General features: G+C 42.8%; 2 protein-coding genes and 1 pseudogene across 6 annotated transcripts in view; 1 reads left to right on the forward strand and 2 right to left on the reverse strand.

The window, feature by feature from the left end:
• Positions 1-952: 952 nt before the first annotated feature.
• On the reverse strand, positions 953-6,427 carry LOC115162681 (doublecortin domain-containing protein 2-like; annotated as a pseudogene).
• A 220-nt stretch (positions 6,428-6,647) lies between these two features.
• On the reverse strand, positions 6,648-13,957 carry iqcc (IQ motif containing C). 2 transcript variants are annotated; one of them, XM_029714054.1, is made up of 5 exons: positions 13,840-13,957; positions 12,911-13,051; positions 7,619-7,841; positions 7,356-7,480; positions 6,648-7,229 (listed from the first exon to the last, which is right to left on the reverse strand). In XM_029714054.1, the coding sequence occupies exons 1-5, from the start codon at positions 13,873-13,875 to the stop codon at positions 7,194-7,196; spliced, it is 561 nt and encodes a 186-aa protein (XP_029569914.1). In that variant the 5' UTR covers positions 13,876-13,957; the 3' UTR covers positions 6,648-7,193. The 2 variants fall into 2 exon arrangements, with proteins under 2 accessions (XP_029569914.1, XP_029569915.1); XM_029714055.1 differs by having other exon boundaries at positions 7,605-7,841.
• Positions 13,958-14,119: 162 nt separating this feature from the next.
• fancm (FA complementation group M) overlaps positions 14,120-17,007 on the forward strand; it is a 61,882-nt gene continuing 58,994 nt past the window's right edge. For all 4 annotated transcript variants that reach the window (XM_029714050.1, XM_029714051.1, XM_029714052.1 and 1 more), the window contains exons 1-4: positions 14,120-14,956; positions 15,050-15,222; positions 16,064-16,141; positions 16,405-16,563. In XM_029714050.1, coding sequence (XP_029569910.1) covers positions 14,194-14,956; positions 15,050-15,222; positions 16,064-16,141; positions 16,405-16,563 — 1,173 coding nt within the window. In that variant the 5' untranslated portion in view covers positions 14,120-14,193. The remainder of the gene's footprint in view (positions 14,957-15,049; positions 15,223-16,063; positions 16,142-16,404; positions 16,564-17,007) is intronic.

A 17,007-nucleotide genomic window follows, 5' to 3' on the forward strand; every position in this document is an offset into this window, starting at 1 on the left:
ACTGATGAATTTCAGAAGAAAGTAATTTGTTTCTGGGCATTTTGAGCCTGTAATCGAACCCACAAATGCTGACGCTCCAGATACTCAACTAACCACTTTTATTGCTTCGCATAGTTGATCAGGCTGTTGATTATGGCCTGTGGAATGTTCTCCAACTCCAATTCAATGGTTTTACGAAGTTGCTGGATAATTGCAGAAACTGGAACACGCTGTTGTAGATGTCGATCCATAGCATCCCAAACATGCTCAATGGGTGACACGTCTGGTGAGTATGCAGGCCATGGAAGAACTGAGACATTTTCAGCTTCCAGGAATTGTGTACAGATCTTTGCGACATGGGGCCGTGCATTATCATGCTGAAACACGTGGTGATGGTGGCGGATGAATGACACGACAATGGGTCTCAGGATCTCGTCACAGTATCTCAGTGCATTCAAATTGCCATCGATAAAATGCAATCGTGTTCGTTGTCCATAGCTTATGCCTGCCCATGCTATAACCCCACCGCCACCATGGGGCACTTTGTTCACAACGTTGACATTAGCAAACCGCTCGCCCAAAATATGCCCTACACGTGTTTTGCGGTTGTGAGGCTGGTAGGACAAACTTCTCTAAAATGATGTTGGAGGTGGCTTATGATAGAGAAACAAACATTCAATTCTTAGGCAACAGCTCTGGTGAACATTCCTGCAGTCAGCATGCCAAGTGCACACTCCCTCAAAACTTGAGACATCTAAGGCATTGTGTTGTGTGACAAAACTGCACATTTTAGAGTGGCCTTTTATTGTCCCAAGCACAGTTTGATCAGCTTCTTGATATGCCACACCTGTCAGGTGGATGGATTATCTTGGCAAAGGAAAAATGCTCACTAACAGGGATATGAACAAATTTGTGCACAAAATGTTAGAGAAAGAAGCTTATTGTGCATATGAAACATTTATGGGATCTTTTATTTCAGCTCATGAAACATGGGACCAACACTTTACATGTTGCATTTATATTTTTTTCAGTATAATAAACCTCATACATAATTTCAAGGAGAGAAGTGAAACATGGTCCAATTACACTGCTTAAGGGAAGAAATAACAGTGCAAACTTTATTGTCCCCAGAGGGAAATTTGGTTGCAGGCAGAGTTAGCATGTTAAAAAAAAAACACAAAGTATATAGATTTTAGAATGCATGCAAAAATCAGATACTGCACCATTTAATTCCCTATCCCTACTTGGGCCAAATGTTTAACATGTTTTAGCCGGTGGGTACAAAGTAGTGCTTGTATCAGTTGCTTTTTAGTCTGGTTTGTATCTGGAACCTGAGGTTAGAAGTTGGAATGCAGAGTGGAGGGGGTGGTTGCTGTCCTGGAACGGAGGACTTTGGGTATGGAGGACAATAGAGTGGAGGAGAGAAAAGAGGTATACCTGGTCAACAGGAAGATCTACTGCTGTGTTCTCATCCTCCAGCACCTCCTCAGCCCCCTGCACCTCCACTCTCCTCCTCCGTACACATCCTTTGAACACACTGGCCTGGGCTGCAATGCACACACACACACAGAGACATGAACGATCAATCATCGTAAATGTGTACAGACACAATCATGAATACAATACTTTACACTATGCCAGGGGTCTCAAACATGCCCAGGGGCCACATCATGCCCACAAGTTGCTTTCTTGTGGTTCCACTTCTGATAACTAATTCCTATTCAAATCAGGCCCTCCGTGAGAACAGCAAGACTGACACTGGCCTCCAGGTAATTTGAGTTTGTGTGTGTGCTCTTACCTGGTCCACTCCTTGGCGGAGGCCTAGGTTGGGCTCTGTTCCTCACTGGTCTGGCGTAGAAGATAGCGCTCACCTCCTTCTTTGGTCTCTTTTGGATGGCTGGGAGTGCCGTCTTCCCTACTTCGTCCCCCGTTGACTTCACCCTCCGTCCGTCCGACTGGAACCACAACATCAGAGTCGTGTTCATTAGACACCAAATAGAAGAAAACAGACAAACAGGGCGGGACTACCTGGACTTATAAGAAAAGCAAATTTCCGCTACATTTTTGCTACAGTGTTTTGACTGTACCTCTGGAGAGTCCAGGAGAGCAGAGTCACTGTATCTGTCCTCGGGGCCCCTGGCTGCCTTTCTGCCCTGAGCAAGACAAAGGGAGACAGTGTGTACCTTTATTACCACGCTCAATTGTCCTACAGACAAAATAAATATAAAATATGAATCAGTAGATGATACGCACGAAGTAGCTTACCTCATATCTCCTTGACAGCCTTCTAATTCCAGGGTAAATTCTGGAAAATATTGGAAAATTTAAAATTCACATAATATAGAATTCAATATTTTATTTTATTTAGAATAAAATACACACACTAGTCTTTAGTCTTGTCTGTCTAAACGCTGTTCTATTGTCAGATTCTCTAAAATGTCTGTACACATGATAATTCCATCTGTACCTCTCAGTGGCTTTAGGAACCAACAGCTCCACGTAGGGAAGCTTATTGAACCTCACTGCCACGTAGTACTGGCCACTCTCCAGCTCATCTGCACTGGACACGGTCACACCCTCTAGAGTGCACAGCCTAAGAGGTAGCAGGGTCAACGGTCAGGGGGTCACTAATGGGGTCAGAGAGCCTCTAGCCTTTTGGGGGCCCTAAGTGAGATTTGGTTGGCGGCAACAACAAAAAATCTGTCCCCTCTCTTGACGACGGAGAGAAAAACGAAAGATTGTAAACTTAATTTCCTGCAATTCTACCCATTTTGCCATGGGGAGTAGAGAAATGTTGCAGTTTTAATTTATGCAAATCTACACATTTTGCCATCGGGGCGGAGAGACGTTAAGCAATTTTTTATAACACATTTCATGCATTTCTACTCATTTTGCCATGGGGCAGAGAGACATATTTTTTATGTTTTACTTAGCTGACATTGCTAATTGTTAGCTGACATGGCTAATTAACTGACGGTCAGTGACTGACATAACAAGAGAAAACCTGCTGAAGCAGAACCAAATTTTGAAATTCCACCTTGTGTATTCTACTATTCTAACTCTTAACAGTAAGTTGAGACCCTGACTTAGTTCCTATTTTTTTTATATGGTTTTGGGTTGTGGGCCCCCTGGCGACCTCTTATGTCGCTTATGCCTGGAGCCTGCCCTGGAGAGACCGTCATCTCACACCCTCACATGCTGTGAGGGTGTGACAGCTGTGTTGTCCTATGTGATCAGTCTCACAGTGTGTTTCTATGCGTGCGTTTGTCTGCCTGTATGAGTATGTGTGGTGTGTGTGTGTGTGCGCGTTTGGGTCTGACCTGCGCACGGCTCCAGTGCGTAAATTGGCCTTCTCTGTGATTAGACCGAGGATCTGATCCAGGTCTCGCTGCCAGGTCCTGGGAATGATGAACCGGAATGGCAAGCAGAGGAGATCTCCGTTGCGGAAAACACTGTAGAGGAAAGCACACAAATAAGTTGTATGTTTCTATATGCAATGTGTGTACTATTTGAGATTATGAATGGGTGAGCAGGTTAATAGGGAAACTCACTTAATGATACAGGGTAGAGGAATATACTTTCTCCATTTTGCTGACACATTCGGTCTGTGGAGTAATATTGCCTAGGACAAAAAGATAACAGAATACATTACAAATAAACTACAGTACTGTAGTTCTAGATAGATTTTGTGAGTCAGAAAAAAAGACAAGGCAGAAATACAACCTCCTCTGAGCAGTGAATGCCAAATAATACAATTTGATAAACAATCATTAATATAGCAACTATCCCATTTGATATAATTTAACACCAGGTGGTTAAGAGCATTGGGCCAGTAACTGAAAGGTTGTTGGTTCAAATCTCGAGACGACTAGGTGAAAAATCAGTCTGTGCCCTTGAGCAAGGCACTTAACTCTAATTGCTTGTGTAAATTGCTCTGGATTAGAGTGTCTGCTAAATGACTAAAATGTAAAATACCAATTGTATTAATTACAGAACAGAACATTCACCCACAGACATTTCACAACAAGCAGTTATCACTTATGGCCACGCACCCTTCAGTCAGAGGGCAGTGTCCATGGCAACACACGTCATCATCCTGGCCAATAACACATCTACATAGACAGATTGAGTGCCCCACTTGAATGAATAACTAAACAATATAGCCACTCTGTCCACAAAACTGCCACTGACCTTGCTATTAGGTCCAGAGGCTATTGAGGCAAGCCCTGTTAATATCACTCATTGTTTCTGACCACATAATATAACAATAAATCAATACTTCAAACTAAACCTAGCCACAGACAGATAATGTTTCTACAGTGTTTCCACTTTGATACTATGCAACATTGTTGTTGTATTTAAACCGAGCGGTAGGCATGGGGGGGCTGCCAGTGAGGGGCTGCGTACAGATGTAGGATCTTAATTTGATTACTCTTTTGTTGCGGCACAGCAGGAAATGCAAACTTGTAGTTTATTTGGGGTTTAAAAAGTTTGTAATTTCCACTTTGAAATTTCAGACTTGATTTGCCCTAATGAAAAATGTATCAATCCCAATAAAAATGGCCATGAATTATAACCCACATGCTAATTCACATTTTCTGTTGCTGCAGGATTATTTACCTGCTGTAGCAAACTGGCTCAAACTAAGATCCTACATCTGTAGGCTGGGTATCAGGCCTGCCCGGGCATGTTCAGAGCCCTGATAACACAGTGGCAAAACAACATCTGTGCCAACCCAAGTGTCACACAATTCCCTTTCTACTGTTTCATATTAACTCAGTGGTGTAAAGAAAGAATGCTGACGGGCATGTTATGGTGGCCTTTCTGGTCCCAGTCAGATAATGGAGATTTATATTATTTTTAGGAGTACGATATTGCTCCAAAGCAGTACACACTCCACAGCTGAAAATTAAATACATTCATATCTTGCTATGCAACCAATTGGACTGAATAAAAAGCAAGCACTTTCCATTGCGCGAATGGCTATTGAGATGCTGCGCTTGAAATGGCCTTGTATGACAAGCATCCGTGACACGTCCGAGAGTCCTTTGCATAATATTACCTCATCAAGACAAGATCTATCCTCCTTTGATATATGAATGTATCTGATGATAAAAGAGAGCTATTGAAATGGGCCAACAATTACCTAAGACACTGGGTGACAGCTTGAATACAGCACAGAACATTGACGTTATTATGGGGCTTATTTTCCTATTCGTCTTGGTACCGGTTCAGATCCAGTGTGACCATCCCCCTCGGAGCATTCCAGTGGCGAGTCCGAGATGGATTAGGCATGGATTAATGAGTAATGGACCCGACAGAGAGCCGCCACACACGGAAAACCATATTGAACCTAACCTGAGCTCCTTCTCTGGGTACAGGCTGCTTCTTCAGCCCTGTGTTCAAATAACTGTATGGAAAAACCAAGAGACGTGTTAAGGGTTCACACGTCATCACCAATGTCAACGAGACATAGAACGCTTGACCCATGTCTGTATAAAATATTTGCATAATGGTTTACTAGCTTCATGTGTATTAGGCACACAATGCATACACCTCATAGGAAACGTTAATTTTCACAAAATAATGTAACCTACTGTATCTAGACATTTACACACGTCATAGTAGACATGAATAAATTGACCAATGCCATTGAACATACAGGTGTAGAATTAAGACAATTTCTAGAGGATTCATAATTCTGCCTGGTAGACTACTACTCACTCCAGCTTCTTGAACCTCTCAAAGCCTGCAGCTACGTACTTGGCCCCGGTCTGGAGGTCATGCAGCTCCCTGACCCGGTGACCCTGGTGTACAGGGTCCTCACGGCTAGTGGAGCCTGGATGCAGTGGGTCACGTCATTGAGGAATGCCTCCATGGTGGCCACCTGTCGATGGTTGACCACGAACCTCCTGCCAGAGTAGGAGTCACCGTTCCTGTAGACCATCACGCTCTTGACCGGAGGCAGGAGGAGAGTTGCTGACCCACTAGAAGCCATTTCACCAGATGCTGTCTTTGTCCCCGTCTGCTCTGGGTCTAACACACCACCTCTCATACACTCAAACCTTAGAAGGCTAGAAGAGTGTCGAAATGTTTGAATTAGAAGGTGAGACCCCCTTCTGTTGTTGTGTTCTGTGTGGTGGTCTCTCACAGCTCTGGACTCTCCCGCTTCCTCGGCTCTCTCTCACACACACACACCTCTGGCGGCTGTGAGTATTCCCTGGTTGCCATGGCAGCAGGGCCAGCAATGACTGGCTTTGTTGGCAAAACCATCAGCAGCAACGAACGACAAGAAGAGGGAGAGTGCAGGAGCAATAGGGGACAGTGTTGAGAGAGCAAGGGGACAGTGTTGTAAGCTGCATAAATAAGACAAACCATAAACCTATGCATCATCTTAAAAAAAATTAAATACAAAAACCTGTTGAACTGACATGGTCAAATTCACAAGTGAAGCCTAATGCTAGTTCTGTAGTATGTACAACGGAAACAGTAGTTAAAGCTCAGGGATAACCCCTCTACAATAGGTTAGGCTCTGGGAGTTGACTTGAGGGAGTTGGAATACCTTTTCCATTCATCCATTTCAAACATTCTCCCTTGCTTGACCTTTTATGGGCTGTCAAGAAAGCAGCTTTTGTGTAGTCGATATCCACACAAACAAGAACAGTATGTTGAATTGTATAACTGCACTTTAATGATTGTATTGAGTATGTGGTCTCAATGGGAAATACGAGCTTGTGTGGATCACCTGAGATAAACTAAAGGCAGCAGGAATTCCCGTGAATCTCTCCCATAACTTATTTGAAAACAATGGAGATCACCATAGTTACATGGAACGATGAAGACAATAGCAGTGACGTGAAGAAACATCACATATAGCACTGACAGCAACAACATAAGTATTATTATTAAAAAAAACATAGCTATAATATATTTGACCACGTCATCAATGGATAGTTACAAACATAAACGTTATTCATAATATGTTTTCCCCAAACATTCACTCTGTGCCACTCATATACATCTTGAATAAATACCCCCCCAAAAAATGATACATTTAATTATACCCCTCCCAGTGTGGGATAACTAGATTCATTTATTTGGTTTATGATTATTTATATATCGTAACATAATTTCATTTATCAACATGGGGAAAGATTCAATCCTTCAGATCAATGTCCAGTTTAGAGAAACAGCCTCTCCTTGGTCCTCTGCCATTAGGAAATATTCAGTCTCTCTTTCAGTGACAGGTACTGAGAGAGAGAGAAGAGAAAGATAATGTAATTGTTAACCTTGCATTGAATATTGGTCTTATTCTTCAACACAAATCAATGAAAACAATGTGACAATTACATAAAATTTGAGAAAACGGCTTTCACTTTTTTACGGCTGGCAATTGCTTGTTGAAGCCATAGCATCTCCATGGCCAAAGTGTTCCTGTGTAGCTGCAAGGCTTCAGGGGTATGGGGCTCGTCCTGGGCCAGACTACACCACTGCTGGGAACCTGGGAAAAGGCAGACACATTCAGAGCAAGTCATTAACTTACATGCCCTAAAAACAATGAGTATAAAGTCTCTAAAAAACAAGCATATTTGGATTCACACACACTAAACTTTTATTTGACCCACCTTACCAACCTTACCTTTCTGAGTCTCCCCCTCACCCCCAGGTGGACAAGAAGAAGGACTGGAGGAGCCCCTGGAGATGGATGCCTGTCCATGGCTGTAGGGGTCATCTCTCTCTGGTTCTAGCCTATCAGACATAAGCTGTGCCCCTTCTCTCTCCCCTGGCTGCTCCAGAGGATGGCTTCCCCTGTCTGGTGCTTCTTCCGCATGTTTTTTGGTGAAGATACCAGATGGGCCATCCTGTATGGTAGAGTACAATAACATTTGTTAGGTACACAAACTGTGCAGAAAATGACAAGCAGAACTCACAGTCTTCGAGAGAATGGCAAACTCATCAAGGACCTCAGCCACCCTAGCCATGGTTTGTTCGCCACGCTACCAGAAGGTGGAGACAGTACAGGTGCATCAAAGCTGGGGTCGAGAGGTTGAAAAACAGCTTCTATTTCCAGGCCATCAGACTGTTAAATAGTCACCACTAGCCGGCCTCCACCCAGTACCCGGCCCTGAACTTTAGTCAGGCTACCATCCGGAACTCAGCCCTGCACCTTAGAGACTGCTGCCCCATGTACATAGTCATTGAACACTGGTCCCTTTAACAATGTTTATATATTTTTTTACCCACTTCACATGTATATACACTGTATTCTAGCGAAGGCTCAACCTATATATAACTACTGCTGTACACAGCTTTTCTATTCATATACTGTCACTCCATAATGTCTATACACACACACACCATCATATACACTACCGGTCAAAAGTTTTAGAACACCTACTCATTCAAGGGTTTTTCTTTCATTTTACTATTTTCTACATTGTAGAATAACAGTGAAGACATCAAACCTATGAAATAACACATATGGAATCATGTAGTAACCAAAACAGTGTTGAACAAATCAAAATATATTTTAGATTTGATTCTTCAAATAGCCACGCTTTGCCTTGTTGGGTTCTGAGAATATGATATATACTTAGTCATGTCACTGAGGGAGAGAGGGTAATTTATAACGTTTACATTATATCAGGGATCCTATTGAAATATTGAGTGCTTAGGGCTACACCAGAAGATAATGGTTATCTGCAGGAGGAAGGTACAGTTGAAGTCGGAAGTTTACATACACTTAGGTTGGAGTCATTAAAACTCGTTTTTCAACCACTCCACAAATGTCTTGTTTTAACAAACTATAGTTTTGGCAAGTTGGTTAGGACATCTACTTTGTGCATGACACAAGTAATTTTTTCCAAAAATTGTTTACAGACAGATTATTTCACTGTATCACAATTCCAGTGGGTCAGAAGTTTACATACACTAAGTTGACTGTGCCTTTAAACAGCTTGGAAAATTCCAGAAAATTACATCATGGCTTTTGAAGCTTCTGATAGGCTAATTGACATCATTTGAGTCAATTGGAGGTGTACCTGTGGATGTATTTCAAGGCCTACCTTCAAACTCAGTGCCTCTTGCTTGACATCATGTGAAAATCAAAAGAAATCAGCCAAGACCTCAGAAAATAAATTGTAGACCTCCACAAGTCTGGTTCATCCTTGGGAGCAATTTCCAAACGCCTGAAGGTACCACGTCCATCTGTACATACAATAGTACGCAAGTATAAACACCATGGGACCACGCAGCCGTCATACCGCTCAGGAAGGAGAAGCGTTCTGTCTCCTAGAGATGAACGTTCTTTGATGCGAAAAGTGCAAATCAATTCCAGAACAGCAGCAAAGGACTTTGTGAAGATGCTGGAGGAAACCGGTACAAAAGTATCTATATCCACAATAAAACGAGTCCTATATCGACATAACCTGAAAGGCCGCTCAGCAAGGAAGAAGCCACTGCTCCAAAACCGCCATAAAAAAGCCAGACTACGGTTTGCAACTGCACATGGGGACAAAGATCGTACTTTTTGGAGAAATGTCCTCTGGTCTGATGAAACAAAAATAGAACTGTTTGGCCATAATGACCATCGTTATGTTTGGAGGAAAAAGGGGGTGGCTTGCAAGCTGAAGAACACCATCCCAACCATCATGTTGTGGGGGTGCTTTGCTGCAGGAGGGACTGGTACACTTCACAAAATAGATGGCATCATGAGGATGGAAAATTACGTGGATATATTGAAGCAACATCTCAAGACATCAGTCAGGAAGTTAAAGCTTGGTCGCAAATGGGTCTTTCAAATGGACAATGACCCCAAGCATACTTCTAAAGTTGTGGCAAAATGGCTTAAGGACAACAAAGTCAAGGTATTGGAGTGGCCATCACAAAGCCCTGACCTCAATCCTATAGAAAATTTGTGGGCAGAACTGAAAAAGCGTGTGCGGGCAAGGAGGCCTACAAACCTGACTCAGTTATACCAGCTCTGTCAGGAGGAATGGGCCAAAATTCACCCAACTTATTGTGGGAAGCTTGTGGAAGGCTACCCAAAACGTTTGACCCAAGTTAAAATATTTAAAGGCAATGCTACCAAATACTAATTGAGTGTATGTAAACTTCTGACCCACTGGGAATGTGATGAAACAAATAAAAGCTGAAATAAATCATTCAAGGCTCACTTAACCAGCATGGCTACCACCGCATTCTGCAGCAATACGCCATCCCATCTGGTTTGAGCTAAGTGGGACTATCCTTGGTTTCTCAAATGATTGCCTCGCCTGGTTCACCAACTACTTCTCTGATAGAGTTCAGTGTGTCAAATCGGAGGGCCTGTTGTCCGGACCTCTGGCAGTCTCTATGGGGGTGCCACAGGGTTCAATTCTTGGGCCGACTCTCTTCTCTGTATACATCAATGATGTCGCTCTTGCTGCTGGTGATTCTCTGATCCACCTCTACGCAGACGACACCATTCTGTATACTTCTGGCCCTTCTTTGGACACTGTGTTAACTAACCTCCAGACGAGCTTCAATGCCATACAACTCTCCTTCCGTGGCCTCCAACTGCTCTTAAACGCAAATAAAACTAAATGCATGCTATTCAACCGATCATTGCCCGCACCTGCCCGCCCATCCAGCATCACTACTCTGGAGGGCTCTGACTTAGACTACGTGGATAACTACAAATACCTGGGTGTCTGCCTAGACTGTAAACTCTCCTTCCTGACTCATATTAAGCATCTCCAATCCAAAATTAAATCTAGAGTCGGCTTCCTATTTCGCAACAAAGCATCCTTCACTCATGCTGCCAAACATACCCTCGGAAAACTGACCATCCTACCGATCCTCGACTTCGGCAATGTCATCTATAAAATAGCCTCCAACACTCTACTCAACAAACTGGATGCAGTCTATCACAGTGCCATCCGTTTTGTCACCAAAGCCCCATACACTACCCACCACTGCGACCTATATGCTCTCGTTGGCTGGCCCTCACGTCATACTCGTCGCCAAACCCACTGGCTACAGGTTATCTACAAGTCTCTGCTAGGTAAAGCCCCGCCTTATCTCAGCTCGCTGGTCACCATAGCAGCACCCACTCGTAGCACGCGCTCCAGCAGGTATATCTCACTGGTCACCCCCAAAGCCAATTCCTCCTTTGGTCACCTTTCCTTCCAGTTCTCTGCTGCCAATGACTGAAATGAACTGCAAAAATCTCTGAAGCTGGAGATTCCCATCTCCCTCACTAGCTTTAAGCACCAGCTGTCAGAGCAGCTCACAGATCACTGCACCTGTACATAGCCCATCTGTATACAGCCCATCTACCTCATCCCCATACTGTATTTATTTATTTATTCTGCTCCTTTTGCACCCCAGTATCTCTACTTGCACATTCCATCTTTTGCACATCTACCATTCCAGTGTTTAATTGCCATACTGTAATTACTTTGCCACCATGGCCTATTTATTGCCTTAATTCCTTTATTTTACCTAATTTGCACTCACTGTATATAGACTTTGTTTTCTTTTTCTTCTTCTTCTGTATTATTGACTGTATGTTTTGTTCATTCCATGTGTAACTCTGTGTTTTATGTGTCTAACTGCTATGCTTTATCTTGGCCAGGTCGCAGTTGCAAATGAGAACTTGTTCTCAACTAGCCTACCTAGTTAAATAAAGGTGAAAAGTTTTTTTTTTTTTTAAATGGAGAATGACCCAACACACCTCCAGGCTGAGTAAGGGCTATTTGACCAAGAAGAAGAGTGATGGAGTGCTGCATCAGATTACCTGGCCTCCACAATCACCCGACCTCAATCCAATTGAGATAGTTTGGGATGATTTGGACCGCAGAGTGAAGGAAAAGCAGCCAACAAGTGCTCAGCATATGTGGGAATTCCTTCAAGACTGTTAGAAAAGCATTCCTCATGAGCTGGTTGAGTTAATTCCAAGAGTGTGCAAAGCAGTCATCAAGGCAAAGGGTGGCTACTTTGAAGAATCTCAAATACACTTTTTTTGTTTACTACATGATTCCATATGTGTTATGTCAAAGTTTTGATATATTCCCTATTATTCTACAATGTAGAAAATAGTAATAATAAAGAAAAACCCTTGAATGTGTAGGCGTTCTAAAACTTTTGACCGGTAGTGTACATATATATTTATATTCCAGACTGACATTGCTCATTCTAATATTTCTAAGTTGCTTTTGTTTGTTTGTGTATTGTTAGTTTTTACTGCACTGTTGAAGATACAGTGCAGTCGGAAGGTATTCAGACCCCTTGACTTTTTCCACATTTTGTTATGTTACAGCCTAATTCTGGAATAGATTATATAAAAAGACAAAATCTCATCAATCTACACACAATAACAAACCATAATCAGGTTTAGACATTTTTGCAAATAAAACACTGAAATACCTTATTTACATAAGTATTCTGACCCTTTGCTGTGAGACCCGAAAGGTGCATTCTGTTTCCATTGATCATCCTTGAGATGTTTCTACAGGTTGACTGGAGTCCACCTGTGGTAAATTCAATTGATTGGACATGATTTGGAAAGTCACACACCTGTCTATATAAGGTCCCACAGTTGACAGTCTTTGTCTGAGCAAAAAAAAAGCCATGAGGTCGAAGGAATTGTCCGTAGAGCGCTGAGACAGGATTGTGTCGAGGCACAGATCTGGGGAAGGGTACCAAAAAATGTATGCAGCATTGAAGGTCCCCAAGAACATAGTGGCCTCCATCATTCTTAAATGGAAGAAGTTTGGAACTACCAAGACTCTTCGGCCAAACTGAGCAAACTGTAAGAAAATGTGGGAAAAGTAAAGGGGCCTGAATACTTTCCGAATGCACTGTAAGCATTTCGCTACACCCGTGATAACATCTGCAAAATATGTGTACACATCCAATAACATTTTATTTTAACCCTTAAAATGCTTACGTCTTTGAAGTGAGGAATGGCAATAATGTTCCCCTTCCAATCTAAATGGTTCACTTCTCCATCGATATCTCTCACAATGTCCTCAAACTCTGAACGTGCGCAGTTGATCTCCTTTCTCATCAGATATCCACGAGCGTGTGCCTGGGGGAAAGGGATGAGGTGACCACTGTGTTAGTGTTAGCTACAAAACCTGGAGAGGTTAAACTTGTTAGCTAGTAGTAGTGTAGCAATTGACAACTAGAGCTAAGTTTGAACCAACAACCCTTCAGTAACACACAGGGAGAGCACATTACCACCTCTGCCATTAAGGTCCCTCCAGACCTATTGACAGGGGCTGTCGTATATAGGATGGCATTGACCACATTATTCCACCTCTCCGGAGAAGCCTCTATTCCCAATGCAAATGAAACACTTCCATCAAATGAAGGAGGCTTCTGGGATAATCTACCCACCTTTAGAGCAAGGGTACAGCTAGGGCATGAACAAACAATTGGCTACTGTACTGTATGTTACAGAGCATGTTGAAGTACACTTTCCTACCGTGCCATAAAGGTCCAGACCGTTTGGCTGAGTACGTTCACATACAGGGAATCTACACTATCATAAAAAGCTAGCTACATACATTTTGTGAATACAACCCTGTGCAACAGAGACAGTAGTTAGCTACAATACTGTATTTAGCTAGCAGCTAGAACGCATCGTATACGTTGTTAACGTTAGCTAGTAACTTAAGCCCCCCACCCACACTCAGTCCCCACTGCCAGCCAACACTAGCTCAAGTTAGCTTTGAAGCTGCTTTCAAGCAAAATGCACGCAGCTATAGTAGCAATACAACACGGATACGCAAACGAGTGGTCTTTGTTTGGAGACGCTAGTTAGTTAGTTAGTTAGTTAGTTAGTTAGTTAGTTAGTTAGTTAGTTGCTTTTACCTGAAAAAGTATGAAAATCCACTCGCTTCCCTCCATTGCTATGGTAACGAGGCAAAGTTCGCGGGAAATAAACCGACTTTTGTTCCTTTTCCGGTGTCACAACTACGTCAAGTGAAAATGAAAAGTCCCTTCGTGAAATGTGTAATTTAAAATATATATCAACATCTCCTTATAAGTTGGAAACACGTCTATATTGCTAATATGTTCAAAGCTATTATTATTCATTTCTGCGTTATATCGTTATTTGTGTTTATTTTGAAAAATATGTGAGCGACCCCGGAAGTACTTATTTTTGCAAGCTTCGTAACGCTACCGCTGTCCAAAAATAATCGTCTGTCAACGCCACACGCGAAAATGAGTGGTGTGAACCAAATGACTTTGTTCCAGACGTGGGGAGCATCTGTTCCGCAAAAGGTTAGTCAAACGAATAATGTAAAGAAGTCTTCCGGACGACGAAAAACAACCCAAAACAGCAGGGACAGCACCGCAGCCTCAGTCAAGACTCAGAAGAGGGCGACTGGTATAACTTTGCCGCCCCCGGCGCCACGTAACACGCTATGGGGTGAATTTGGTCAGGGGTCCACAGCAGACAGCGAGGTGAGAGATGTCGAGGAGGTTGCTGCTGCTGCTGCTGCTGCTGCTGCTGATGATGATGATGATGATGATGATGATGATGATGATTTAATGGTAGTTGCTGTTTATGAGGCGGAAAAGTCTTTGCAAATTGATGGAAACTTTGGACAACATAGTGAACACACAACAAATGTTGAGAGCACTTGTCTCACACAGATAAGCTCAAGTGGATCAACATATTACAAAGACTTCCCTGGCCTTGACAGCTCCTCTGCAAAGGTATGGATCTACCCCACCAACTATCCCATAAGGGACTACCAACTAAAGATATCGGAGGCAGCTTTATTTCAGAATACGCTGGTATGCCTCCCCACTGGCCTGGGAAAGACTTTCATTGCTGCTGTGGTAATGTACAACTTTTATCGATGGTATCCATCTGGAAAGATAGTTTTCATGGCACCAACAAAACCGCTGGTGGCACAACAAATCGAAGCGTGCTACAAAGTGATGGGTATTCCACAGACACACATGGCAGAGTTGACAGGTAAGTTGCCACGCATGTATCTTAAATGTGTTTAAACGGGGCCACGGCAAGGCTATAAAACATGTCTGACATTTCCATTCCTTTTTCCACCAGGGAGCACGCAGGCTCAGCAGAGGCAGGAACTGTGGCGGTCCAGGCGCATCTTCTTCCTCACTCCCCAGGTATTGGTGAACGACCTGTCTCGAGCCACCTGCCCCGCGCTGAACGTCAAGTGTGTGGTGATTGACGAGGCTCACAAGGCACTGGGGAATCACGCCTATTGCCAGGTATCTAACACTTAAACCATACCTGAGAATGTTTCTGCTTTAACTGAGGACGTTTGTGTTGAGCTTTACATTTTATGTCAATGACCATTACAGACCAGAGGTAAGCTATTTCACCACTGTTCTATAACTGATACTGGCTCCAGTTACCACCAGAGGAATTGATTGATTGATATCATTTTTTAGATGATTAAAAGTAATAGGCTTGTCCAGCCGGTGACAAAATGACATGCATACAAGAAAACACAATAAAGCCCAGATGCTTATTTTCATTGCTGTCCTCAAAATCAAATCAAATCCTATGTTATTGGTCGCATACACGTGTTTAGCAGATGTTATTGCGGGTGTAGCGAAATGCTTGTGTTTCTAGCTCTGACAGTGCAGTAACATCTAACAAATAATATATAACAATTTCACAACATATACCCAATACACACAAATCTAAGTAAAGGAATAGAATTAAGAGTATATAAATATATGGGCGAGCAATGTCAGTGGCATAGACTAAGATACAGTATATACATACTGTATCTTACTCATCTCGGGTAATGCAAAATATGTAAACATTATTAAAGTGACTAGTGTTCCATTTATTAAAGTGGCCAGTGATTTCAAGTCTATGTATACAGGGCAGCAGCCTCTAATGTGCTAGTGACGGCAGTGAGACGGCAGCAATAATTATCAACAGCAGAGTTGCCTGTTTGAGAGACCTCGTGAGAAAAATACCCCCAATCAAACTGCCGTGTTGTTTCTCAGATATTGTTTTTGTGACACCTTAAAGCTATTCTCTAATGACTGTTAGATTGCGGGAATAATAGCATGCTGTCACTGCTTCTCTCCTCAGGTGGTGAGACAGTTGGGGAGCCAGACTCGACAGTTTCGCATCCTGGCACTCAGCGCCACGCCAGGTGGAGACACAAATGTGAGCAGCACAGCCTCTTCCACAACACTCTGAGGATGTTCACCACTATTATTTTGACCTTATGATGCTTGCAAAAGGGTATTGAATGGACTAACGTGACATTATGCACTGACATTATGTAATGATGTACCACTTCAACCATTTACAAGAGAACAGAAATGATATTCCACCTCAATAGTATTCACATTATGTAGGATTATCACCCAAATTGCCTACTTCCTAGAAATCTATCAACTCACGCCTGACTGTGTCTTCCTCTGCAGTCAGTGCAGCAAGTCATATCCAACCTGCTGATCTCCCACATTGAGCTGCGGTCTGAAGAGAGCCCTGACATCCAGGCCCACTCCCACCAGCGCAGCCTGGAGAAGGTGGTGGTTCCCTTGGGGGAGTCGCTGGCCGGACACCAGGCCCTCTACCTACAGGTAGGCACCAAAGATCCTCTCAGATGGCTGAAATCACACAACGAAGATTTAATACCTTTTTATTTCTTAAAATGTTTGGTTTCTTTTCTTTAACAAAACAATCAACAAATCCACAGCTCTCGTCGTTGCACTTCCTCAAAAATGTTTACTGTACAGAACACTTTTACAAATCACAGGGAAAAAATGGCAAAATCCCCCAAATTGCATCCACTCCAAATGGATGTTCCCAAATGACCAGTCTGTTATACATGGAGTTCAAATCTTTAAGCATGTTCCAATTCTGTGCACATTAGGAACGTTAACATTATATCCTGCTTAGTGTCTACATCATCTCTGATTCCGGCCAGCAAAACAACTAGCTTAGTGTAAAAAGCTGCAAAGGCCAAACACTTAACCAAGTTGTTCCAGGGGTGGTTATTAGGCTAACAGGTGTGTGTTATATCA

Source organism: Salmo trutta, chromosome 25 (assembly GCF_901001165.1).
Source record: "Salmo trutta chromosome 25, fSalTru1.1, whole genome shotgun sequence".
Lineage (NCBI taxonomy): Eukaryota > Metazoa > Chordata > Actinopteri > Salmoniformes > Salmonidae > Salmo > Salmo trutta.